Source organism: Fundulus heteroclitus, chromosome 6, assembly GCF_011125445.2.
Source record: "Fundulus heteroclitus isolate FHET01 chromosome 6, MU-UCD_Fhet_4.1, whole genome shotgun sequence".
NCBI lineage: Eukaryota > Metazoa > Chordata > Actinopteri > Cyprinodontiformes > Fundulidae > Fundulus > Fundulus heteroclitus.
This window is the reverse complement of record NC_046366.1, coordinates 27,242,223-27,268,040: the sequence shown is the minus strand read 5'-3', so window position 1 is coordinate 27,268,040 and position 25,818 is coordinate 27,242,223. Positions and strand designations below refer to the sequence as shown.

Here is a 25,818-nt window from a genome sequence, read left to right as displayed (position 1 = left end):
CCTCTTGGCTTTGGCAGCATGAGGTTGACACGACCCTGCGTAAGGCACGAGCTTTGAACGACCAGAGGAAAGAGGAGTACAAAAAGGCCCAGTCGTCTGCGAGCCGCTCCCAGGAGGAGCAGTCGAACGCTGGCAACAAACAGCTGGAGAAGAAGAGGAAGCTCGAAGAAGAGGCGATGCAAAAGGTTGGCTTGGGGCACCAGAACAGTGTAGCCGTGGTGTGAATTGTTTGGCACGAGCGGTTTCCATGAACTCTTGTCTTCTGTTTTGGAGCAGGCCGAGGAGGCGCAGTACCATTTCCAGAGCTGCAGGGCTGACGCCGGCGTCAGACGAATGGATCTGGCGAACGCCAAGGGCACCATCCTCACCCAGATCCGAGAGATGATCTTCCAGTGCGACCTCACGCTCAAAGCTGTAAGAGACACTGTTTGATTCTGCTTTTCAGCTGAGGATTTAACTACACCTGTACAAAAAAATACCGTTATACAAATCTCTCCCATAGAGTGATTTAAAAAATAAAATAAAATAAAAAATAGAAAGACATTTAGAATGTTCTGTGGTTTTTCTAGGTGTCCGTGAACTGGTTTCAGATGCAGCAGGTGCAGAGCGCCTCTCTCCCAGCCCACTACCAGGCCCTGAACGAGAGTGCCAAGCTGTACGAACCAGGTGGATGCTACGCTAACTTTGTTCGCAACCTGCCGAAGAATCTGCCCAAAGAGCACCTTCAGCCAGACCTCTTCTCTGACAATTTCAGGTAACAACAACAAGAGCTGCACTCACATAAATTTGTACTTTATGACACACTAGGAAACAATAGGAAGGTTGCTGCATGTTCTGTGGTGCGTTCAGGGTGATTTGCTTTGTTAGTTTTCCAGCAGCGCCCCATGGGGCCTGTAGCAAAATGCCAACGTAATGTCTTCTGGCTTTCTTTCAACAATGTCTTCCATAAAAGCCACATTTGTGGGGTGCGCTTTTAATAGAATCAACAGTTTCCCACTTGAGCTTTAGATCTCTGCAGCTCCTCCATGGTCACCATTGGGCTCTTGGCTGCTTCTCTGATTAATGCTTTATTTCCCAGCCTGTCGCCTCATGTAGACGGCCGCGTCTCGGTACCTTTGCGGTTAGGGCGTACTCTTTTTGTCATCAGATGATGGATTGAACAGTAGTCTGTGAAATGCTCAAAACGCCACGCTTTCTTTTTCACAACTCCACGTGTGACCTGTCTGCTAGTGTTCCTCGGTCTTCATGGCGCTGCTTGTTCACTGTGTTCTAATAAACCTCAGAAACCTTCACATGCTAATATTAAATTACACACACGTGGCCTCTGTTTAGTCGCTATGTGACCTCTGAAGGCAGCGGCTTGCTTTGGACTTTATTTACGGGGTGTGGGAGTAGAGCAGTGCGAATGCAGATGTATGTCAACTGTATTATTGTCCTCCCACTTCACAGTTATGCAATACTTTGTTGTCGATCTGTCGCCCTGAGGCGTTTATCCGTTTGGTGACGACGCGTCAAAAAGTCGAGGATTAATCAGTGCGTTTTCCCGCATGTGTGGGTTTTTCTGTTTGACACTTAAACTTTGGCATGTTTTGAAATGTCTCCATGGCCTTCCCCTCCCATTTTGAAGTTGCTCAGTTCTTCTTTGAGCGGGGGCAAGCAGTGAGTCAGAGCAAGGAGGAAGAGGGGCAGAATCTGGGAGAGACAGATCGCGTGTTGGATTTGTTGCCCTTCCTCAGGAAATATCTGCATCGCAGTCCGAATGCTGCAGGCAAGATTACGAGCGTGAGAGTTTCAAGCTGCCCCTAAATTTTCTCTGAGTTGAGATCCAGCTTTCCAGACATAGTTGATAATAAATAAAAACCTCAAAACAAACAGTGTACCATAGTCTAATGCAGCTGCTCATAATAAGGTGTTGGGTTAAATGTGTTGCGGCGGTGACTGGAAACTGTAGTTTCATTTTTGCGACGTGTTTTTCTTTTTTCAAATTGTGCAACTTGTGGTAGTAATCTGCTGACAGGTCTCCTTTCAGTTTTTGCTCCTACTCTTTCAGTCTCGGTTTGTACGTGGAGACAAGTTATTTTTGAAATCTCATTATTTACTTTTACGAAATAAATGAGTCATTTTTGCTCCCGTTTTGTAAATAACTTTTACAAATTGCTATATTAATTACAAAGTGCTGTATTAATACAAACAGCAGGTTTTATCAGCGTTGTCCAAAATGTGTCCCTGGTGACTTTTTTTCCTCATGTTTTCCTTTTATTTTGATTTCATAGGAAGTAGGACATCAAGCATCCAGCAGCCTTTTCTCAGAAGCAGTCTTGGCTGCATCCCTTTTCTAACACTTGGGATTAAACAAGCCTTTTTATTGAAAGAGTGACCTTCATCCTGTGTCTGTTGCAAAATTGTTTTGTTTTTCTTGATCAACGAAGTAGGAAACGGACTTTTCCAAAAACGTAAAAAAAAAAAAGAAAAACAAAATCATGTTTTTCTTTAAATAAGGCAAAAGCTGGAGAGTTTTTTTTATTGTTTTGGAGATAAAAGGATTTAATGATCTCTCTTCTGACAAAATCAGATGACTTAAAATGCTGCATATTATATTTTTTGTTGATCAGTTAAAAAACATAAAACCCGGAGAACCTAAATAATATGTTTAGCTTGACGATTTCGCCTTATGTGGTAAGACATTTGGACACCACTGGCCTAAAGTGGATCAGCTGGGTGATGTAAACTACTATGGTGCTCTGACAAAGCTAACCAATTAACCTAACAGTATTGTTTTTGGACTATTTGAGGAACCCAGAGTATCTGAAGAGAGACTCCCATACATGGGGGGAACATTCAAACGTCATGTAGAAAGAGCCCAGGCTGGGATTCAAACCTGGGACCTTGTTCCAGTGCTAGCTACCATGCAGTTACTGCTTTATAGCGCCCTCCGCATCTCTGTCCTACAACAACGCCTGTTTGACTCGCCAAACGGAACCCAAAAGGACAGAGAGCTGCAGCAGCCAACACAGTCTCTCTCACACTAGAAATAGTTTGGGAAAAGCCAGATCCACCCGATAAACAAGACATTATGTACAGCCTAGAAAGACAAAGTTTGCAGATGAACGTTGGCTGATTGTTGCTGTGCGGGATGCAAAACCACACATAGTGGACCGCCAAGTGGAGTTGAGTTTCGTCTGTCACTTCAACACCAATCATTTAAAAATGTCTTGATTGGGTCTCTGATCCGTTGCTTTGGGGCCGGATTGGGATGTTTATCAGCTGTCGACTTCAAGCCTCAAAAACGCACAAAAAGTCTATTAGTTATCTTTTTGCCAACAATAGAACTTTGCTAACTAAATATTACAAATACCACGTCTTTGTGGCAATGATGCAAGCCACCCTGTCTGTAACGTATTAAAACGTTGGACCGATTCACTTTTGTTCATTTTATCCATGTCAGTCTTTGGCTCAAGATAATGTGATAACGCCGAACTGCTGGACTATAAAAGGACTATTTCAGTCGAAGCCAGCAGAAAAAGCCTTAAAGATCAACTTTATTTCTCCAGGACCGGGTTTAGCAAAAGGTCAAAGGGAAGCACCCATTCCTCCCACGGCAACCTGTCCCAGGGCTCCATCGCCTCCAGTGACGTTTTGAGCGGAGACGACGTGGACAATCCCCTTCAGCGGCCCGCAAAGATCAGCGAGCGAAGGTCCAACAGCAGCACAGACATCCCAGGTATGAGATTCAATACACGTGAGCTCAGGATGTTTCTGCATTTTTTAGATATTGTTCCCCAAAAGAGATAAGATGAAATAGTTACTGCTACAGGAGCTTTAACAGCTCATGATAATCTATTGGTTCACTCTGCCTCTGTCTTTATCAGCCCCTGAGGGGACTTACCCCGACTGCTGATTCATGGGAATGTTTTTTTTTTTTAAACGTTTAAAGCAGTTGAGGTTGTGTGCTGCTTACTCATAAGTCTTGAACTGCGAGTGTGACTGGCTGTTTCTGAAAAGCCACAAAACAAATGTCAGACGTTTAGCTTGGCTACCTCGTTTTTTGATGGCTGTTCTTCTTTGTGGTGTCCCTGAAGCGCTGCGGAGCCAGGCGCCGCTGAGAGCCTGGGCCTCCAGTAGTCAGGGCAGCCAGGGCGGGATGTGCAGCGACTCGGAGAGTGCTGGGGGCAGCAGCGAATCAAGGTCCATGGACTCCCCCACCGCCAGCCCAGGTAGGAGGGTTTCACACTTCTTCTTTTCTATATTTAAAAATGGATACATTTCATACGAAAACTTTCTTTTTTGTTATTTTTATTTAATCAGAAACTGTTCAGTAAATGTGCGCTTGAATTGCATTTGAATGGCATTTATTTAATGAGAATTATAGAAAATGTTTCCTTTTGTAAATGTGATTGCATCCAAAATGATCGAGAGAGGATGAGTGAAAGATTTCTCCATACATTATAACAAAAAGTGCTTCTAAAAACACATTTGTTTAGGATTGCCTTCAACTGTTCTAGTTAACTGAATCACCACTTTTTTGTTCTATTTTCTATCTACATTTTATTCCTACTTGCTTTTATTCTGTTTTAATTTGCTATATTTTAATCATGTAAAGCACTTTGCATTGTCCCTGTACTGAATTGTGCTATATAAATAAATTTGCCTTGCCTTGCCTTTGCCTTGCCTTCTTCTGATGTTCTCTCTTTGAACTTTAGCTTTTTCATCTAAAATACAAAAACACATACCTCAAGTCACATAAGAGCAAACCACTGACATCAGAGGACCTCCTAGACACCACTCTATTAAATGAATATGTCTGTGCTGAAATAATCTATTAAAGGTTGGCTTGTTGACTTAAAAATATACGGTTTCCCCCCCCCCTCGACAAATATTTCATTTAAATATTTAAAGCCGAGTAAGAGGTTGGCATTTTCAGTTTCCAACACAGCAGAGTCAGTCTCTGTGCCGCCAAGCTCACAATGACGTTCTCTTTTTGATGCTATCTTGACTTTATGCTGGAGAGAAAGAAACACGCATTCCCTCCAAATCTACTTCCTTCTGCTGCTGCAGCAGCTTAACAACACACTTTTTATGTGTGCTAGTATTGAAACTAAATGTGACCACCATAGTTTCTCTTTTGGAAGTGTTGATAGTAGATTCTTTCAGTCGTCGTAGCGCATTGCAGCCTTGTTTTTAATGACTAAACCTACAATAAAAAATGCGTCTGAACAGGTGACTTCAAGCGGCGGCTACCCAGAACCCCCTCCACTGGCACCATGTCTTCAGCCGACGACCTGGATGAGCGGGAGCCTCTGTCTTCCTTTGACAATGGTAAGAAGCCTCTGTTTTGTTTTCTCTTAAAATATTCTATTAGTCTGGCGGATTCGTCTTCATGTGTTTGCTGAGATTCACCAGAAATCAACCCAAGAAAACAAAAATGCGCTTCATTGAGCCGACCGGATGAGAATTTTGTCACTCTCGACTCGCTATGGTTAAATTAGTTTTTGTGTTCGGTTTCAGCTTAGTTTTCCCATATCTTTTTATTGATCTCTTTCAACAGAACCACAGCAAACGTTCATGTAAATTTAGCTGAGGATTTATGCTTTACTGTGCTCTAAAGAAAGGGAAGGCTGTACTCTTTGGTGACTGAAACAAAGCCCAGCGACTTCTCCAAAGTTAAGGTTTAGTCTTTGCTGTGGAAGTTGTTTTGGTTTCCTTTTGAAAATGTTGAATCATCACACCTGTTTTGTTGGCTTGCTTTCAAACGTGCTCTTTTGGTTTTTTAATTTCAGGTTTGGCAGAGATGGGGACGGACACTTTGGGTTCTCCCGGTCCGTTCCGAAATACTCAGATGTCAAAAGCTGCTCAAACACACAAGCTGAGGAAACTACGAGCTCCGTCTAAGTGCAGAGAGTGTGACAGCCTGGTCGTTTTCCATGGAGCCGAATGTGAAGAGGTACGATTCATATTACCTGTAACAAACCGTAGAAATGATACGGAAGTCTTTTTGCTGATACCGTTCAGCCCAAAATTATTCATAACCCTGACAGATTTAGGCTTAACGCTATCTTTTAATTCCTCCAACATTTCTCCTCTTACTGGGGGGTATTTGTTTCAGAGACCAGATTTGAATGTGATAGAGAATTTGTGGAGAGAGCTGAGATTAATACAAGGAGGTCCTCCAAACTCAATGATGTTGAGTTCATCACTAACAATAAATGGACAAAATACCAGAAAAAAAGCCAGACTGCACTTACATCAAGTTTCAGTCAGTCGTGTGTTGATGATGAATGTTTTTACTCTGAAGGATATAAATAATTTTCTTGAAATGGTATTTAAAAAAAAAAAAAAAAAAAAACAGATACTTCTTTTACTCTGTTATCTAATATTTGGAGAAATCTCTCTCATTTTCTGGAACAAACCTATTGGTTGAATAAAAACTATTTAAAATCTAAATCTGTCTGGTGTATGAACCGTTTTGGGCTTAACTCTGTGTATGGAACAGGAGAGAAGTATTGATATATTCAAAAGTGAAATTGGTCAACTAATTATACTTTATGCATCTTTTCACCAGTGCTCCTTGGCATGCCATAAAAAATGCCTGGAGACCCTCCCTATCCAGTGCGGTCACAAAAAGCTGCAAGGCAGACTGCAGCTGTTTGGTATCGACTTTGCCCAAGCAGCAAAAAACTGTGCAGATGGTATCCCCTTTATCATCAAAAAGTGCACCGCGGAAATCGAAAGCAGAGCCCTCAACATCAAGGTAACTGTTTCCTAATGATTATTAAGTATGTGTGTGTTTTTTTTAAAATGATGCTCTCATCAAAAGTTACATGAACCGTTAGGAATGTCCTTTGGATCCGGTTGATGCATAAAATGTTTGTGAACGTACCTCTTTTACCCCTACAGGGCATCTATCGCGTGAATGGCGCCAAATCCCGAGTGGAGAAGCTCTGTCAGGCATTTGAAAACGGGAAGGACTTGGTTGAACTGTCTGAACTGTCACCTCACGACATCAGCAACGTCCTGAAACTCTACCTGAGACAGGTTCTTATCAAACTCCTACTGACTGCTCAGAGGATTGTTGAAATTAGTGACATGTTTTGAGGCGTGCTATGACGTTCAGTTACATCTCAGAAGTTCACATACGGCCCTCAGCAGCATGAATGCCTCATCAGTTAGGGGTTGTAGTCCCTTTTCCAGGGTGGAATAATCATACAACTTCAGTTTTACTTCATTATGGATTTTCTGTCCGGTTAAATCAGTCCCCCATCTAATACTATAGTTTACATTGATATCAACCCACCAACAAACCTAAATATTATTTTACTGTTTTATTTCTAACCTCTTACAGGTATCAGGCCTTTAAATCAAAACAGCGTTCCTCTAAATTTCACCTATTCACTTTAGTCTCATGCCTGAATTTCAAAATAACCTTGAAAAATGACGATGTGACCTGTATTTTAATTTTGCATTACTGTAATTGGATCGTTACTGATTTAATCGATATATTGACATGGATCGATGTATTGTTACGCCCCTAATTCATACCTGTCAGTACTCGGGTCCCTAAGGAAGTTGCTGAGAAACGGTTTTAACTGTAGCTGCTGATTGGAGGGGAAGTTGACGGATTTTCAGGTAGTCCTACTTCATTATTTTATTAACTCTTTGTTTTGCACCAGTACCACAACAACACAACCTCAACATGGCTTGACAGTTAGTACATTGTTTTAGCCGTGAAAACCTCGCCTTGACTTCTGCAAACATGCTACATGAGCCTGTGATCGTACATCTCTATGACACATTTCTCCAGAAGGCTTTTGCATTGTTCACTTGGGGGGGCTGCAAATGTCAGGTTAGCTAGAAGGTTTGATTTCTGGAGCAGCCGGGCTCTGTTTCTTTGTCAATACGTGTTTATTTAACGGTTGGTGTTGAACCCACATTCATTAAACCGTTGCTGTTCCACCGTCCAGTTTTTATAGACCTGAGCGAAGCTGGGACTCACTTTAGTGTTCCAACATGACAATGCTCTGTAATGTACATCAAAATTTTATTTTTGGGAGTCAAACAGCGCGCTAAAACTGAGCTTCTGGGATAACCTTGTATGGACATTTGTGGACTAGAGCAGCATGTGTCGCAGTAAACAAACCAGTTTAAACCAGCTCAATAATTTCTTCTTGAAACGATCATCCGAATTATTCCAGGTCCCTGTGGAGGACCACAAAAAGAGTGGATTGTCATCAACATACAAAGGAATACCATATATTAGAGGAGGTGTATGTATATGTTAAAACCTGTATGTAGAGGTTTGAGCTGGGTTTGGTGTAAGAACAGTTCCAACGTATAGTTTAAAGCTCAAAACAATATTACATTTATACCAATGTAGTTTTACTTATTTTAATTTATTATTAGAAGCAAAAAAAAAACATTGCTGTTTTATGTCCAACAGTTGCCAGAACCATTGATCCAGTATCGCTTCTACAACGACCTAATCGGCCTGGCCAAAGAGTGTCAGCGGGTCATAACGGAGGAGGCAGAGGAACCTCCGAGCAGCCAAACGCGAGAGAAAGGTGCGCCGAGCGTCCGGATGAGCAAAACTATTTCGAAGATCAAAGATCTGCTGTGCCAGCTCCCCAGCGCCAACTACAGGACCCTGCGTCACCTTATCGCTCATCTGAACAGGTATGCGGCGGAACGAAACGACAGGCTGCGGTATGTCGCTGTTTTTACAGTCACATTCAACTTCCTCATAACACTCAAAGGGAAACACAGACTTCCCTAAAAGCTTCGCAGGAACTGTTAGAGCATGACAGCATAGAACCTGTGGTTTAGTCTCATTCAACTGGTTTTCATATCTGGGGATTTGAAGAATGGATGTTATGGGTCTGGGGGGTATTTAGTGTTTTTTAAGCAACGTCACAGGACCAGTTCAAAGCCTTGAAGTGGCCGCGCGGCTCAGTGGAAGAGCAGGTAAACCAGTAACAAGGGCGGTTGGTCCTCAACGCAGCTCTCCTGGGTTCGACTCCTGCCGCTGAGCCATTTTCTAAGTGTCTTCCCCTTTCTGTGTCTGCTTCTTTTCCTGTCAGGTTACTGTGATAAACAGGCCAATACCTCCGAATCTAAAACCAAAAGGTTTCTAGATTTACACCCAATTAAAAAAACAAACAAAAAAAAACGCTTTTTGTTTTCTGAAAACGTATGGAAATGTTTGTATTTCCATAGATCATCCTTTCAGTTTTTGCTCCTACTCTTTCAGTCTCGGTTTATACGTGGAGACAAGTTATTTTTGAAATCTCATTATTTACTTTTACGAAATAAATGAGTCATTTTTGACTCATTTCTTTTGTGGTAGATAAACAGTGGAAAAAAAACAACATTTTCCACTGTTTATCTTTCTGGCCGTCTGATATTTGTAGATATTTGTCTGTAAAAATATTTTCCAAAAGGTTTACATTTTAAAAGTGGGCCCAAAACTCCAGAAAGGGTTCGACGTTTAAAAACTGGAAAAGTATGGAACTCTTACAAAACGAGGTAGAAGGGGTGCTGTCTGTACCAAAGCTAAATCTACAGCATTGCTGCACTTCTTGCTCTAAAGAAACCTTGCTCAACAGTTTTTTTTAATATGAAAATTTTTCTCAATATCCGCATATAATAAAAGAATGACAACTGATTAAAAAAAAAAGGAACCTACTTATCAAACTAATTTTCTCTTCACAGAGTGAGTAAACAGGCTGACGAGAACAAGATGACTGCCAGTAACCTGGGTATCATCTTCGGGCCCACGCTGGTCAAACCAAGACAGATAGATGCAGAGATGTCCCTCTCCTCTCTGGTGGATTACCCCTGCCAGGCGCTAATGGTGGAGATGTTGGTGCGACACTTTTATATGATCTTCGATGCATCTACTCCGTCTGGTTCTGAAATCACCACCAGTGCACAAGCGTCTCCCAGACTGACCCCACAGGAGAAGCTGCGGCAGCTCAGCAGACACTCCACCTCCCTAACGGACATCAAGGAGGTGAGGAGGAATCGAAAGTTGAAGCTGCAATCTGATTCACGCCGTTTATTCACCTCGCATTAGCCGCGTAGTCGCATTGTTACATATAAATGGTCCTGACGATACATGACTGTATCAGTAGAATCGACTCATTTAGTGTTAAAGGTTACACAAATGAGTCTCACTAGAGAAAACGATAAATAATGTCAGCGTGTTCTGTAATCTGATTTAAACAATCAAGAGCCAAGAGTGTTTCATTGTCACCATGTGTTGCCGCTGTGAATTTTTTTTGGCATCACACATAATGAAGGCAAACTGACAATCAAACAGGCAACGAACTAGGGTTACAGTTTTTTAACTTTTGGAGCGTTCAGGAAAGTCACAGATAACAGATAATGAGGTAGTAGGGCGCTTATTGAACAGTGATGATTGAGGCTTCATTTACAGAAATGTAGATAATTAGATATTCTGAGATGATAGTGTGCAGTAGGCAGTAACATTAAGGGGAATTGTGACATATGACGGGCTAGTAAGAGTGGCGTTGGACTGCAGTCTCCCATCAGGGGGCGATTGCCCTCACAGCTCTTGGGAAAAAGCTGTTTCTAAGCTTATTTGTTGTGGCTTTGAGGCTTCTGAAGCGTTTACCTGATGGGAGAGGGGCAAACAGTGCTTTGCCTGGGTGGGTGGGATCAGTGGAGATGTGTCTGGACCTTCTTTGAACTCATTCTGCATAAATAGAGTCCAAACCCTGCAGACGGCATCCCACAATCCCCTGCGCTGTTCTCACCAGCCGTGCTAGGTCCTTCCTCTGCTGGACTGTGCATCTCCTATATCATACAGTTATGCTGAGACATAACACACTCTCTATCAAAGCTCTATAGAAGTTCTTTAGCAGTTTAGTGGGAACTCCAGACAGTTTCATGAGGAAGAAGAGCCGTTGTTGGGCCTTCCTCACCAGGTGGGAGGTATTCGTAGTCCGGGAGAGGTCAGAGATGTGAATGCCCATGAGCAATATGCTGTCCACACGCTCCACCACCTCCCTCTGTATGTAGAGAAGATCGTGTTCAGTCCTCCTGGACCTCCTGTAGTCAATTATTACCTCCTTGGTCTTACACTGCAAAAACGGAACTAAAAATAAGTATTTTTTTCTTGAAATGAGTGTATTTATACTTTATTTGAGCAGGTAAATAAAATAATCTGCCAATGGAATAAGATTTTTGCGCTTAAAATAGGAACAACTCATCTCCATCACCTTATTTCAAGTGGTGGTGAAGATTCTCAGTCATCCAGGTCATGGTCATTCCAAAAAAAGGTAAAAAACAAAGCAACTGGACTTGTTTTCCGTAGTTGAAGACGTTTCGCTTCCTCTCCCGGAAGCTTTCTCAATTCAAAAAGTCTGGAGTAATGATGAGTAACAAGCTTTATACCATTCCAAACAAAGGCCTGTAATGGCTTAGATAACATGCAAATTCAACCGAAACAGGACCACCCCTTAGTAATGGGCGGTCGTTACGACCGCCGGAAAACAAGTCCAGTTGCTTTGTTTTTTACCTTTTTTTGGAATGACTTATTTCAAGTGCATTATATCTAATTATCTTATTTTAGGGGTAAAAATACTCATTCCATTGGCAGATAATCTTATTTACCTGCTCAAATCAAGGACAAATGCACTAAATTCGAGAAAATGTTACTTGTTTTTAGTTCTGTTTTTGCAGTGTATAAAAGTGTTTCTAGTAAATCTTTTTATCTGGGTTAAAAAGTAGATCCCGACAGCAGCTTTGGAGTCCATGGATGTAAAGAGATCGCTCTCTTTGTAAGCTCTAACTTTGCGAAAGAGAAGATCAAGCATTTTATTTTGGTAGAATAAGGTCGTACGAGGATGTCGATAACTTATATTATAGCTCTGATCAATTTATTATTTCTAAACTTAGGATTGTTTTTCTCCCACTAAATAATTGTGCTAAAATCCAATGTTGGACTTTTGTGCAATTCTGAGTGTGAAATTATTCTGTTGCAATACAAGATTTGTGAGTGTGGCAGACACTTTAACATGGAAAGGTACATGTCTAGGGGGAGTGGCTGGTCGGGGATTTTAAAAGCTCCTTCCTCGTTCCTGTTCTGTCATCTGGCTCTTTTTGGAGTTACACATTGTAAATAAAAAAAACGCGATGAGATTGTAATCCTCTTTTGTCAAATGTTTCCCCTCAGGGCGCCAAAGTATACAAGAGATACTCCTCGGTAATCCCATCCTCCCACATCCTGGATGAGGTGCACGAGGTCCAACCCGGCCAGGACAGAACAGACGGCTCCTCCTCAGAGAATCTCAACGGGCTGCAGACGGCGAGCGGACGCGAGGCCCAGAGGTCGGCCTTGGCGCCCAACCGGCCCGCCGCCGCCGTCTCTCACACCAGCACTTTGCCAGCGAAGGTTCAGCTGCGGAACCAGGGTGTTCGACACGCTTCGCGGCCGATCAGCATGCCGCTGGAGCGCCTTCTCGCGGCGCCTCAGATTCTGGAGAGGAATAACCGGAACAGGACGGATGGAAGCGCCGCCCACAGGGAGGCGGAGACCATACAGGAGATCCCGGAGCCGGAGAAGGCTCGCCAAAGCGGGTCGTCCCGAATAAGCGCCTATTACATTACGCCGTTTATCGACACGCAGACTATGCAGAGGAGGACGTGGGATAAGAAGTACAAGCACTATGACATGACATCCAGGACTGCTATGATAGTCGCCAACCTGCCGCCCACCAGCTCCGGGCTGCAGCCTGTGAAGGCCACGGTGCCCATCACAGCCGGCGCCGCCGCCACCACCGCCGCCCCCTCCGTCAGCACCGTCAGCTCCATAACCTCCAGCAACTCAAGCACGCTCACGCTCAAGTCCGTGTGGAGCGCTAAAAGGGAAACGGACTCCGCACCCGGCGGGTCCAGCGGCTCACCAAACGTTTCGCTAACACTCAGGGCTCCGCGGACTCTTCAGCCCCCACCGGGGACCTTCTACACGCCCCCGGCCTCCAGCAGCAGCAGCAGCAGCCGGCCGAGGACAATTTCAAGCTGGACTACCACCACAGCCACCACCTCCCCGTCGCTCGCTTCCACCGACACGTCCCCGGCAGCCTCCCCTCCCCCAACCCTCGCGCTGCAGACCCTTCACCAGACGCAGGACTCCACAGACAGCGCCATCGACCCCGGGGTCGGGACCTCCACCACCGCCTCGCCGACGCAGTCCCCCCCGCCCAGCAGCCCCGCCGAGGCCGCCGCCGTCTACCAGAGGCTGCGGCGGCTGCAGGAGGGCGAGCACCGGGAGGCTCACTTCGTCTGAAAGCCAAACGAACTTGTAGACGTGAACGTCTTCGTGCAACGTGTGGTGAACGGAGGAAAGTGCAGGCAAGGAACAATAAACCATGAAAGTGTTCAGAAGTGCTAATATATTCCTTTCTACCTGTTAAAGACACGGTGCCAGCAGCAGTCGGTCAAAGTAAGCCAAACAAACGCGGAAGGTCTGGCATCAGCGTCGGTGTTTACCATCCAGCATATTTTTAAAACGACAGTATATCTGCCATCAGCATTTTTATTTTATTTTATTTTTTCCTGTTGAAAACTGTTTGCCAGTCGGTTTTCTTCTTCAGTGTTTAATCCGTGACCAAAGGACCCTTCACGTGTCGCACTTCATGTCCCTTTTTAATTTTTGTTTATGGAAAAAAATGTATTATATGTCCGAAAGGGAACAGTTGAAATATTTTCAATGCAGTTTTCTTAATATAAATATTGAATTGTCTCTTTGTTCTGTAAATGTGTCCCGCGTATCCCGCCATTGGTACATCTCGTCTCAGCATGTCCGCCTTACACGTACACGTCTGTTTGTATATCCACGCAGAGATACTCGGCGTCCGTCGCCATGATTTTTTTGTACCGTGGCGTAATTTTATTCTAAAGTAAAAGAAATGACATGCAACAGTTTCCTGCTGCAAATTAAAAGAAAAGTATTTTTAAACTGATTTCTGCTCTGACAAAAGATGTTTTCTTTATTTATCCTGTGGTATTTATTTCAGCTTATGTTCAAATTATGTCAGCAAATTGTTCCTTAACTTGTTCAGGGGTTTCTGTTTGTTTCTTTTTAATTAAATATAACAGATTTATAAAATAGTTGCTAAGCAGGACTAAATAACTACATTTCTAGTTCTAATCTAAAAAAAGTTTAATTTGCCAGGATAGTGTCTAAAAGATTTTTAATAGGGTTTTTGAAGTTGTCCTTCTATTTTAAAATATTAAAATATACTTTTATACATATGAATGAATTAGATTTAAAATAAAAAAAGAAGAAAAGCATAAGTGACTCACTTACAAAATGAAACAAAACTCAACACAATAAGGGGGAATCTACAAAGAATTACTACCTACACTGCAAAAACGGAACTAGAAATAAGTAAAATGTTCTTAAAATGAGTGTATTTGTCCTTGATTTGAGCAGGTTAACAAGAAGATTTGCCAATGGAATAATAATTTTGCACTTAAAATAGGAACAATTCATCTCAATCATCTTATTTCAAGTGCAGGATGTCTAATTATCTTATTTTAGGGGTCAAAATACTCATTCCATTGGCAGATAATCTTATTTACCTGCTCAAATCAAGGATAAATACACTAACTTTAAGAACATTTTACTTATTTTTAGATCCATTTTTGCAGTGTAACAAATGTTTACAGTCTTCAGGTTGTTGAACGTGTCCAGTGCGTGCCCCACCTGTTGCTTAATTGCCTCTGGAGATGTTTTTTTTTTTACTTTATTTTAGGTATTTCTGTAAAAAAAAAAAAAAGATCCAAAACTAGCTTCGTTTTGACAATGATAAATATGGTGAGGGTTCAGTTTAGTTAAAACAAGAATGTGACAATATCCCGCTCCACCTCTCTGAATAACTGGAGATGTCCCTGATTTGTGCGTTTTATCCTGGAAACCCTATGAAACTCGTCGCTTTTCTTGCCGGCTTAGATGTGGGGGCGTTTCCACGGTGAAACAACGTTTTCATATTTCAGCCCTGCGTCCGGTCGGATTACTGTATTTTATTTTTTTTCTTTCCCTTTTTTGCTCGTGATTTTGATGGATTTTTCATTTTGCCCTAATCCATCCCAGTTTCATGGGAGATGTTGTGGCTGCTGGGGGGGGGCTCAGCTGGTTTTAATGTGCTACTTTGAAACCTTCACATTCTCCCCACCTAATTACTCATGTCACCTGCGCCTCCTCGCTCTGAGCCGCTCCGAGGAGACTCATCTGAGACGTGGAGCGTCACGCACAAACCCGAAAAAAAACAAACGCTGCTGTCCCTCCTGTCGCGTTGCCCCCGTGTCCTACAAACCCAAAACTCCTAATTTATTCTGCAGGTGTTTAGCCGTGGGATTATACGCTGGTACGCAGGTACATTTTATTATTTTTTTTTGTATCCTCAGGTTATTTTATTTGACAAACATATAATGCTGCTGCTGTGATGAAGACCCCCCCCCCCTCCACCCCCTCCCTCTTTTCTCTCCACCAGGTTTCCCTCCTTTTTTTCCTTCTCCTGCAGGTATCCGCCTAATTCCACCTCAAAATGGATGACTGTTGTGTTTTTTCTGCCTGCCCATGTTGAGCCGGGAGATTAGAGCAATCAGATTAGGAGTGCTGCTGACCTGCAGGCGCAGAGAGAGAGAGAGAGAGAGAGAGAAAGAGAGAGAAAGAGAGGGAGAGAGGGTGGGCAGCTTGGAGTCATCTGAAACACTTCTTCTTCCCAGCTTAATGTTTTTGCATTACTTCAGCTTGTTTGTGAACCCCCCCCTCTTTTTTCTGGATGCCGGTCGACTTTATTGCCATTCGGTGAGAAGGTAAGCCTGAGAATTAAACTGCTGGATCCAATGTGTGGAAACACCTGATGTAAGCTGACAGGTGTGTGTGTGTGTGTGTGTGTGTAAATGTGTCATTACCTCAACGGTGGATGTAACGGATCGCTTCGTTTGAGTTACTTTGGTCGCAACGTGTTTGCAGGATAATTTCTGCTTCTGAGTTCTGCCTGTGCGGGGGAGACCCTTGTCGCGTGTAAAATTGCATCCGAGTAAGTGGACGCCTCCCTGGGAACTCGGGACACGTTTAGCCTCCTCTTTTCTAGCTGCAGATTCCCCTTTTTGTTTTTTTTTTCCCCTCACAAGTGTTTGTCTGCCCGCATCCTCCTCCATCTGGCCGTCTGCTGTAATCTATCGCACTCGTTTCTTGCATTCCGGGATGCTCCATCTGCGCACAACTTGCGCATGGCACATGATTTCTCCAATATTAATTTGTTGTGAAAAAAAAAAAAAAACACAAACAATCTGTATGACGGATCAGGTCCGAATTGTAGTTGGCATTCAGGTGGCACGTGAAGGCAGACACGAAGTCGTGCTTAAACCTTCTTAGCAACTGTCGTAGGCAATGACACTTTGATGAAACAATAGATCAGTCCGGTGCTGGGAGGTGTTTCTCGGTAACATCTCTAAAGGCTTTAAGCTAAAATGGTTTAAAGGTGTGAGTCAGGACCTAGCTCTGGAGTTAACAGTAAGGCCTATTACAATCAACTTAGAGCCAGCGACGGGTCAAATCCAAGGGGAGGTCAAAGCCGGCGTGACACAAACAATGGCTGCGTGGCTTTGTTTTTTTCTAACGAGGAGCGGAGCAAACGAGCCTTTAGGTTTGTTCGCCGGCGGTCATCAAAAGCGCCGTCGGTGGTAGAGCTGTTACTGCAGCGCACTGTGACTTATTCTGCTTTCTGACAGGGTTTCCAAAATTGTTCATTCCCATAACCATGATAGGGCTTCATAAAATGAAGTTTGAAACAGTTAGGTAGAAGACAGATGACAGTTGGTTCTTAAACATTTAAAAAAACCAAAACAAAATAAATAGAAATTTAACAAGTGGTGTGAATTTGTATTAAGCGCCCTGGATCAGTGCTTAGTGGTGCCATGTTTGGCTGTGAATCTTTGGGGGTATGTCTCTACCAGCTTTACACAGCCACAGGCTGAAGTTTTATCTCGTTATTCTTTGTAAAATAGTTCAAGCTCGATCCGGTTTGATTCCAAGTGTTTGCAAACAGCAATTTTCCAGTTTTGTCAAAGGTTTTCTGTCGGATTTAGATCTGGACTGTCACTGTTCCATTCTAACCTCATGGGTATGCTGCTTTGATCTAAACCAGTCCTTTATATAAGTCTGGCTGGATGTTTAGGTTTAGGATCTTTAGCAGCGTCTCTCGCTGGCGTTCCTTGTATTTAGCTCCATCCACTCCAACCAATTCTGCTGAAGAACGGCATCTCCACAGCATGATGCGGTCACCACCCTGTTTCACCGTGGGGATTCTGTTTTCTGGGTGATGTGCAGTGTTCGTCGTCTGCCTCGTTCAGCCTGTTCATGCTCATGTTTTCTGTGTCCCCCCACCTGTTGAAAACTGCAAACAAGACTTCAAGTGGCTTTATTTTTCTATGCTGGCTTTCCTTCTTACTGCCCCTCCTGCAATGGTCCCATTGGTGGAGTGCAGGGCTAATAGATCTAACCTTTGCATCTTCTCCAGGTTTACCATGAGGCTTGTGGCTGGTTCTATGACCAATGACCTCCTTGTCTGGCCTGTTAGTTTAGGTCAACATCCATTTCTGGGAAGGTTTGCAGTTCTCGTTTTTACTTCCCAGTGAATGTTTTCTACGCCTATCCCAAAGGCTATGGGATGGATATACAGATGTAACTGAAATTAGATCTGAAAATAGTAATTATAATGTAATAATGATCAAAAATGTGTTATTTCTTCTAGGATTGTCACATAGAATCCCAAATGAAAGCGCAAAGGATTTTTGTTTGAAACGTGAACAAATGTGAAACAGGGGTATGAATACTATTGCAAGGCACTGTGTGTTCAGTGCTTCTCTTTTTTTTTAAGGTACTATCCAGACATTTCTTTAAAATCAAACTCATACATATAAGCTGGCAACTATAAAACAAGATTTCATCTTCAGTTTTTGTATTTATGAAGTTCTCTGTTGTAAATCATTATTCATTATCAAGACAAAGCAGACTGCCCCCCAACTCACCCTGCCACCCGCCCCCCCCCATAAATAAATAAATAAATAAAATAAAACAGCACACACAGAAAAAAACAATCTCAGGTGTCTAAATAGCTTTTTTACAGTCTAAAAGGCAGCTTGAGTTCCATTAAACTCTTTTGTATTTTTCTTGTTTTTTCCCCCAATGTATTCTGATGTTTTTATTACATCCCCCCCCACACCCCCCCCCCCTTCAAAGGCTAACACTGCATGGATTCATGAAAAATCTGCCATTGCTGAAGCACATAGAAGTGTTTCATGGAGAGGACCACACTACACTGAATTGGCCAGATAGCATATTATTATCAGTGATCATCTGCTCTGGTTGATTCAATTCAATTATTAATCCCAAAGGGAAATTAAATATTTGCATGTTTTAATGAAATATGATGCATTTTATTGCATAAAACCAAGGTTTTATGCAGAACTGTTGAATAACGAGCTTCTTCTGCCAGAAATGATCAATTGGTAAATCGTAGTAGTTAGCCAAACCATGCATGTATGTGAAATACAGCCTATACCCTCACCATCAATTCAGTCAACCCCAGAGGTAAGAGAAAAAAAATCCCATCACTCCCCAGTCTGAAACAGAGAGGTTGTAAGCTAATGTAGCTGAAATTCAGACTGAATAAAGCCAAATCAAAATAGTGGTCGAGAAGATGAAGCAGAATATAATATTTGCTAATTTGAGGAGTGGTGTGCACACCCCTTAGATGGCCAAACTGTAAACAGGAAAATAAACACATTTGTACGAGTTAAGTTCTAAAGATGATCTCTTTGATCATCACCATTTGCTTCAGCTCCCACATCGTCACAGTTTTGGGGTCACTGTACTCGAACTCTGGCTCAAACACGCACAGCTGAAGCATTTCAGTCATTGTTCGCCCGCCATGATGTAAACTAATGCCAGACGATGAGCTCATATGTTGACCCTCTTGTGCTGATACACATATAGAACAAAGCAGAAATTAGTTTGGAATCCTTGTTTTTTATGACATCAAGTTTTATCTTTGTTGTCTGCATACATTTGTTAGTGAATAATAATAATAATACCGCAAATGTTATTTTTAAACACAGATGATCAGACTGGGGAGTCTTTAGGTATGTAATCTGACTGACCAGCCATTTTAATATCAAGCAAATTTAGTGCTAACTGGCTTCAATCCAGTCATTTTTATAAAGATAACTGCATTTGAAAGTGAAAGAAAACAGGGATAAAATTAAACTATAAAGTAATCAAATCATCATTAATAATAATTTGCTGGACAAGTTTATAATATGCAGTTGGTGATGTATTTTATTGAGGAGGAGGTTTTGGGAGTCCGTATCACTGTAATATAAATACTGAGACAGATGAAAGGACAGAAATTAAGCAAGACAGCAGATATGTGTTAGGTAAACTGAGTTCCAAGTTAAAATGAGGTGTTAATTTAAAGAAAAACATGTTATTTTCCATCTTTTGGCAGATTAAAGCTAAAAGAAAACTCACTGATTTTGTTCACTAAGATCCAAGGTTTTTTTTTTTCTATTTGCATACTTTGGCTTGAAAATCAAGCTGCACAGCAGCCGACGAAAAGATTGTGCCAAAATGTGTTGAAACAGATCAGCGGGTAAAACCTGGCCAGCCCTTGATTTGATTAGCCCATCACGGAAGTTTCTGTGTCATGAGTTGGTGCTTTAGTAGTCAAAGAAAGTGTAAAAACAACTAGTTTTAGAACATTTTGAAGCTTGAAGATACAAAATTAAATAAATGCTTATCCACTTCAAGTGGTGCCACGTCACTGGATTCAGCTTTAATCCACTGATGTTTATGCTGTTGGTCAGGCTTCTATTAAACAGGGTTCATACAAATTGTCCATTTCAAAGTTGCTTAATCAAATTTGTAAAGATTTCCAGAACTTTTTCCACATTCTTGACATTTGAATACAAAATATGTATATAGTTTGTCTTTATAAGCTGTATGTTCAACAAAATATAAAAGTACAACACTGAAATGTGTTATTTATGTGACGTTTTGAGCATCTGGACCAATTTAAATCAAATTTTAACATATTCCATCTAGAACATTTTTGCTGGATTATTCTACACTAAATAAAGACGTTTAAATTACAGTTTGTTATATATATATATATGCTACATTGATTTAGATCACAAATAATATAGATTATAGCCATGCATGTATTACATGCAACATACAGCACTCCTTTTCCTGTCTATAAGCCTATAAATACTTAGTTGAATTGAACAATACGAATTATGAATGTGATAAATAAATGTAAAATGAACTAAAATACATTATTACAGTACAATATAAATACATTCAAATGCACAAAATAGCAGTGTCATTTAAGAACTACACAACCTGTTTAAACCCAGGGGCCATGGGCTCCAGTAATATGGCTATTTTGTATTATTTAATGCATCTATGTGTGAATTTCCTGTCACTTTCCAATGTAAGAAAAACTGAATGAACTTACAGTACACATAAAATTACAACCTCAAAATTGAATGAATAAATACACAAAGCATAATGTGTTCTATGTAAGAAATTACATAATTTAATTATTGCTACATTATGACAAAAATATTGATTCTTGTTAGCTGTAAAGGGAAATACCATCAATTATAGTCAGCCTATTTTAATTTTGTACCACTACATCAATATACTGTACATCACCCCAAACCCATTATAACACCCTGACGCATACTAGTGGCGGCATCATGCTTTCTTCAGCAGGTCTAGGGAAGCTGGTCAGAACTGATTAAATCATGGTTAGATCTCAATACCTTATCCCTTTTTAAAGGGTGAGGAACTGTCAAAAATGACACCCAGGTTTCGGAGACTACTTTTCACAGTTGGAGTTAAATAAAAGGCGAGGTACTGCTTCATTATAGGAATTTTATCATCAGGGGAGACAATATGGGTTTCAGTTTTGTTTTCATTTAACTGGAGATGGTTGTTGTAGAGCCACATTTTAATTTCTGACGAACATATACTGAGTTCAGGCAGCTTGTGCATCTCAGATGGTTGAAAAGAGCAAAACAGCTGGATATCATCAGCATATACCTGTAGATGGTGAGAAACATTTTTATGTTTTTTTAGGATGTTCCCCAAAGGACACAAATACAACAAAAGGAGAATTGAACCCAAAACTGAACCCTGAGGTACTCCACAAGACAGTGGAGTACCTCATGGCACTATCTGAGTAAACTTGATTCATAAAAACAGTACAAGACCTGTCCAATAAGTACGAAGTGAACAAGTTTAACACAGTGCCAGAAATACCAAACAAGTCTCTTAGTCTGTGAATAAGAACAGTATGATCCACGGTGTCAAAGGCTGATGTCAATTCCAATAAAACCAGCACAGAGTAGTGATCTTGAGCTGTTGATCTTGAACTTGAGTTGTTCTGCAAAGAATAATGTGAAAAGCTGGAGGGAGGCATCCACCAAAAGACCTGCAGCTGTAACTCCAGCGAAGAGTCTGCTCCATAGCATAAAGGGGCTGAATGCGAACGGACACCGTGCTTTTAAGAAGCTATTTTCTAAAATCTTTGACACACTTTGAACCCCTTTCCATCCTATTCTTTCGGATATAATCCCCCCCAAAGACACTTAAGTTTGTGTTATAAATTCAGCGGGTTTAAACACTCTGGATAATCCCTTGTTATTGTCATCTCATGGTGTCATCATTTCCGTGCCATTCATACACCTTCTAAATGATAAAGTAATCTATTTGCTCTGATGTCTGTGCGGTAATCGCTGTATTCACCGGTAACACTTTGCCCCTGCAGGTTTTTCACAGTCTGATGACCCCCTCCAGGGGTTGAGCTGCAGAGCGATGAAGACAGGCTCCCAGATCCGCCTGTTGCTATGGAAGAACTGGACTCTTCGGAAAAGACAAAAGGTGCAAACCTTTAATTGATTGTACGGAGGCTTAGTAAAAGCCTGTTCACTCAAACACCTCAGCGTTGGGCTTTATGTTGTTTGGATGCCTCACAGTAATGGACTGTTTCACCTGGTCCTCTTTAGGTCCGTTTCCTGGTGGAGATCTTATGGCCCGTATTGTTATTCATTGGTCTGGTGTGGCTGAGGAAGGCCAATCCCCTCTACCAGCAGCATGAATGTGAGGAAACTCCTCTGTCCTCACTGAGATTCATCATCAGCAACATTGAAATACTTTGAAATAATATGAAAATACATACTGATATCTGGTGCTGTGCTTTCCATGGGGAGAATAACACAAGGCAGGCCCTTTGGCGAGTCATTAACAATCAGACCATAAGCTCTGACGTACCCTCTGACGGCATGTCTGTTTCTCCAGGTCACTTCCCCAACAAGGCATTGCCATCGGCGGGGATTCTTCCCTGGATTCAGGGTATCTTTTGCAATGCTAACAACCCCTGCTTCAGATATCCAACACCAGGGGAGTCGCCAGGCATTGTTTCCAACTACAACAACTCAGTGTAAAAAGAAAAAAAACAACTAAACGAAAATACAGCACTCTTAAAATTTAATAAAGTTGACTGCAAATAAAAAAAAAAAGGACAATCTAAAGATGTTCTGTTATGTTTGGTCGACTTCAGGCTGGCACGATTCTACGTTGACGCCCAGGAGCTTCTGCTCAATGAGACAGATGTCCGGCAGTATGGTAGGCTTTGGCGTGAGATGACGTCCTTCTCGAACTTTATGGAAACGCTACGCAACACCCCCTTTGCAGTTGCAGGTAAACAGAGACATGCAAAGAATGTTTTAGTCAACCGAGCTGTTTTCACACAACGTTCTCCTCAATCAGATTGTTTATAACCAGGCCTTAAGGCAGAGCGTTTGCCATGAATCATTTCCTCTGAGCCATCCAGTGTTGCTCGGGACAATATTGTTCTGTGCGTGTCTGATCTTTCAATATCAGGTGTTAATGGTTTTCCTTCCAGGCCGTGGGCTGAAGATTGATGACATTCTGAAGGACGACGAGGTCCTCACGGCCTTCCTGTTAAGAGACGCCGGCTTCTCAGAGTCTATTGTTTACCAGCTCATCAATGCCCAGATACGTCTGGAACAGGTAAAGCTCCGACCTATGAGTCGCAATAGTTTTATTCAGAGGTTAAGTTGAGTTATTGCAGTTTTTTATGTCCATACGTTCGATCACTTTCTCTTACCCGGGATTACATTGGCAGGGGGTAACGGGGTCAAGGTAGGAACCCTTAAGAGCTTTCTCTTTGAAGAGTTGCCACCTTAAGGTAAAATGTTGTCCAGTACTTTGGGACTTGGTTGGGTCTTTAACTGCAAGGTGACCTCAAGGGAGTGCTCAGATTGGTTCAACACCCTCAATTAATGGCATTCTACAATCATGGATGAACCCCAACTGGAGAAGGGAGACCGGGGCACCCTCCTGAAGCAAGGCCTTGTGGGGAGGTCATTGTTAAGCACCTCACGGTCGGGCCTTGTCCCGTGGGGCTCAGCTAGTCCTATCCCAAACAAATAAAAGCAACATTGGGTTTGGACGTTGTCCAACTGTAGTGGTGGGCAAGGACCTGATCATGCTGCTCCTTGGCGTCATAATCTGTATGTTGCTTTTCTTCTAAATGCACACATTGTGAGCAATTTTTTCCTTTCTTTTTGTGTTTCCCAGTTTGCTTTTGGTGTCCCGGACCTGCAGTTGAAAGACATAGCATGCAACCAAGCGCTGCTGGAGCGCTTCATCATCTTCCCCAGCCGGTTGGGACTCCACGGGGTGCGCAACGCCATGTGCGCCCTCAGCCAGCAACGGCTGCAGAGGATAGAGGACATCCTCTATGCAAATCTGGACTTCTTCAAGATCTTCAAACTGGTTGGTGGCTTACTTAAGAGTGAAACTTCTCAACAACCGCAGTTCCTCCTGCTAAAACTCCCTACGTTATTTTGGCTTTTAATGACTGCCGACAGTATGAAGTGTCTTTTCTGGTTTATTTACACACTGACTGGCGAAGAGGCTGCTGAATGACAATTTAAGAGAAACTTTAAAAGGCATTTCACAGTTTCTGTCTGGAGGAGTGTAATCTCATGGCAGCAGGTGTAATTGTGGCTCACACTCTGCCATCATTTTTCTTCCCACTCAAAGCTAAGGTTACACATTCTTTCTAACGGTATGAGGCACTTTCATTTTGGATTTTCTTTTAAAAGGAAATGCATGTTTTTGTAAGAACAGGCGTTGGAATCTGAGTTTAGTGAGTGCAGTGTTTGTGTTGCAGCTGCTGGTATGCAGAGAAGCAACCCTGAACTTAAACAAATACGTTTTAGGTTTGATCGACCAACACAAACAATCTGAGCAAGGTTGTGAAGTAAAAAAAAAATTATACATTGATGTCAGATTTCTTGCTTACAAACGCGCATCACATTTTTCAGATTTTTTTCTTGTATTAAGCGCCTTTTACTCTGATATTATCAAATAAAATCCTGCTAAACTAATCTCCCTCAGCAGTAACCTAATAAGAAGAGTTTATCCTCTGCATAATTTAATCTCAGTGTAAATACAGGCATTCTGCGAAGGCCTCAAAATCTCTTTTGAAGAACATTAGTAAAGAAACATGCAGACCGAAGAACACGGCAGGCAGGTCACAGATAAGTTTATAATAAATTTTAATGCAGTGTCAAGTCATAAAACAATAGTTTTAGTTCTTGTTGTATAGTGGAGCACTTTTGTATCAATCATCCAAAAATCTAACAAATATGGAATGGCTGCAGATTTACCAAGACGTGGCCGCCCAACAGAACTGACAGGGTCAGAAATAGCCAAGAAACCCATGGTAACTCTGCAGCTTCTGCAGAGTTACCATTATATTAATGCCTATTAAAAGCCTCTGAGTGACCCAGTCAAAGCTTTGAATCTGTGACAAGACTGACATGTGGTGTTCACAACCAATTTGTCTGAGCTCGAGTCATTTTGCTCAGAGGAAAAGGCAGGAGGTTTGTGGTTGAAACGTCACAATATGTGATAATTTACAAGATGTATGAAAACTCCTATAAATCATTGTGTTTCCCCAAAGATTGTTTGTTTATGAGCAACTGGACATCTTAGATTTCCAACTAAACTCCCAGTGTTGTCAGAAGTTATAGCAAATTAATGAGTAGGTGTTTGTACACAACACAGTGTATCTTTTATGTAAATTGAGCCACGTGGGGTGGTCATTGTTGACGTTTGTGATAATGTTAGCTTCTTGAAAAGTGAACAATAGCCTTTTTTTATTTCTAGTCAACTGTATATTGCAGAAAACAAAGGAATTTCTTCCTTGAGGAAACATCTGAGTTAAAAGGAAATAAAAGGCAAATATCAAGCTACAAGCTTCACCGGGTCTTTTAAATGGCACCCCGTGGTTATTAGTATTATGCAGGTGTTCAGGTTCAGACAGGGTGAGTCATCTGACTGGCTCAGGGAATTCATATGGCATTATCCGCATTGGCCTGTTTCTCTAATGGGCTTAGCTGGGACGTGCATACAACCTGTTGGGCATTTTAGAATGAAAGGATGCTGTGTGTGGTACTCCGCCAACATGCGCCTGCCTGAATAGTTCAGTCAGGGTACGTTGGCTGCCAGCCCACCTTGGTTAAAATCTACTTGAATAAAATCTGCCTGTTGGAATAAAAAAAGGCGAATCTCACGAAGCTGTGTGCCTTCTGTTACCTAATTCCTCAAGCCTTTCCAGTTGCCGTTATAAGAACGTGTACACAGATTTTCAATTTTACTTCTATGGTGCCAGTTCACAACACATCGTC

The 25,818-nt window shown here is 42.0% G+C and overlaps 2 protein-coding genes across 5 annotated transcripts in view; both read left to right on the top strand.

Moving 5' to 3' along the window:
* LOC105932258 (rho GTPase-activating protein 29) overlaps positions 1-13,979 on the top strand; it is a 41,873-nt gene extending 27,894 nt beyond the window's left edge. For 2 of the 3 annotated variants that reach the window (XM_021320888.2, XM_036138461.1), the window contains 12 exons: positions 18-185; positions 274-414; positions 570-754; positions 3,552-3,721; positions 4,080-4,214; positions 5,218-5,316; positions 5,778-5,941; positions 6,560-6,748; positions 6,895-7,032; positions 8,435-8,667; positions 9,703-10,003; positions 12,191-13,979. In XM_021320888.2, coding sequence (XP_021176563.2) covers positions 18-185; positions 274-414; positions 570-754; positions 3,552-3,721; positions 4,080-4,214; positions 5,218-5,316; positions 5,778-5,941; positions 6,560-6,748; positions 6,895-7,032; positions 8,435-8,667; positions 9,703-10,003; positions 12,191-13,303 — 3,036 coding nt within the window. In that variant the 3' untranslated portion in view covers positions 13,304-13,979. The remainder of the gene's footprint in view (positions 1-17; positions 186-273; positions 415-569; positions 755-3,551; positions 3,722-4,079; positions 4,215-5,217; positions 5,317-5,777; positions 5,942-6,559; positions 6,749-6,894; positions 7,033-8,434; positions 8,668-9,702; positions 10,004-12,190) is intronic. The other variant, XM_021320889.2, reaches the window with a different exon arrangement.
* Positions 13,980-15,548: 1,569 nt separating this feature from the next.
* Positions 15,549-25,818, top strand: part of abca4b (ATP-binding cassette, sub-family A (ABC1), member 4b) — a gene marked incomplete in the record, with an annotated part of 61,466 nt that continues 51,196 nt past the window's right edge. For both annotated transcript variants that reach the window (XM_036138460.1, XM_036138459.1), the window contains 7 exon segments: positions 15,549-15,837; positions 21,864-21,976; positions 22,102-22,195; positions 22,394-22,535; positions 22,656-22,795; positions 23,001-23,128; positions 23,699-23,896. In XM_036138460.1, coding sequence (XP_035994353.1) covers positions 21,911-21,976; positions 22,102-22,195; positions 22,394-22,535; positions 22,656-22,795; positions 23,001-23,128; positions 23,699-23,896 — 768 coding nt within the window.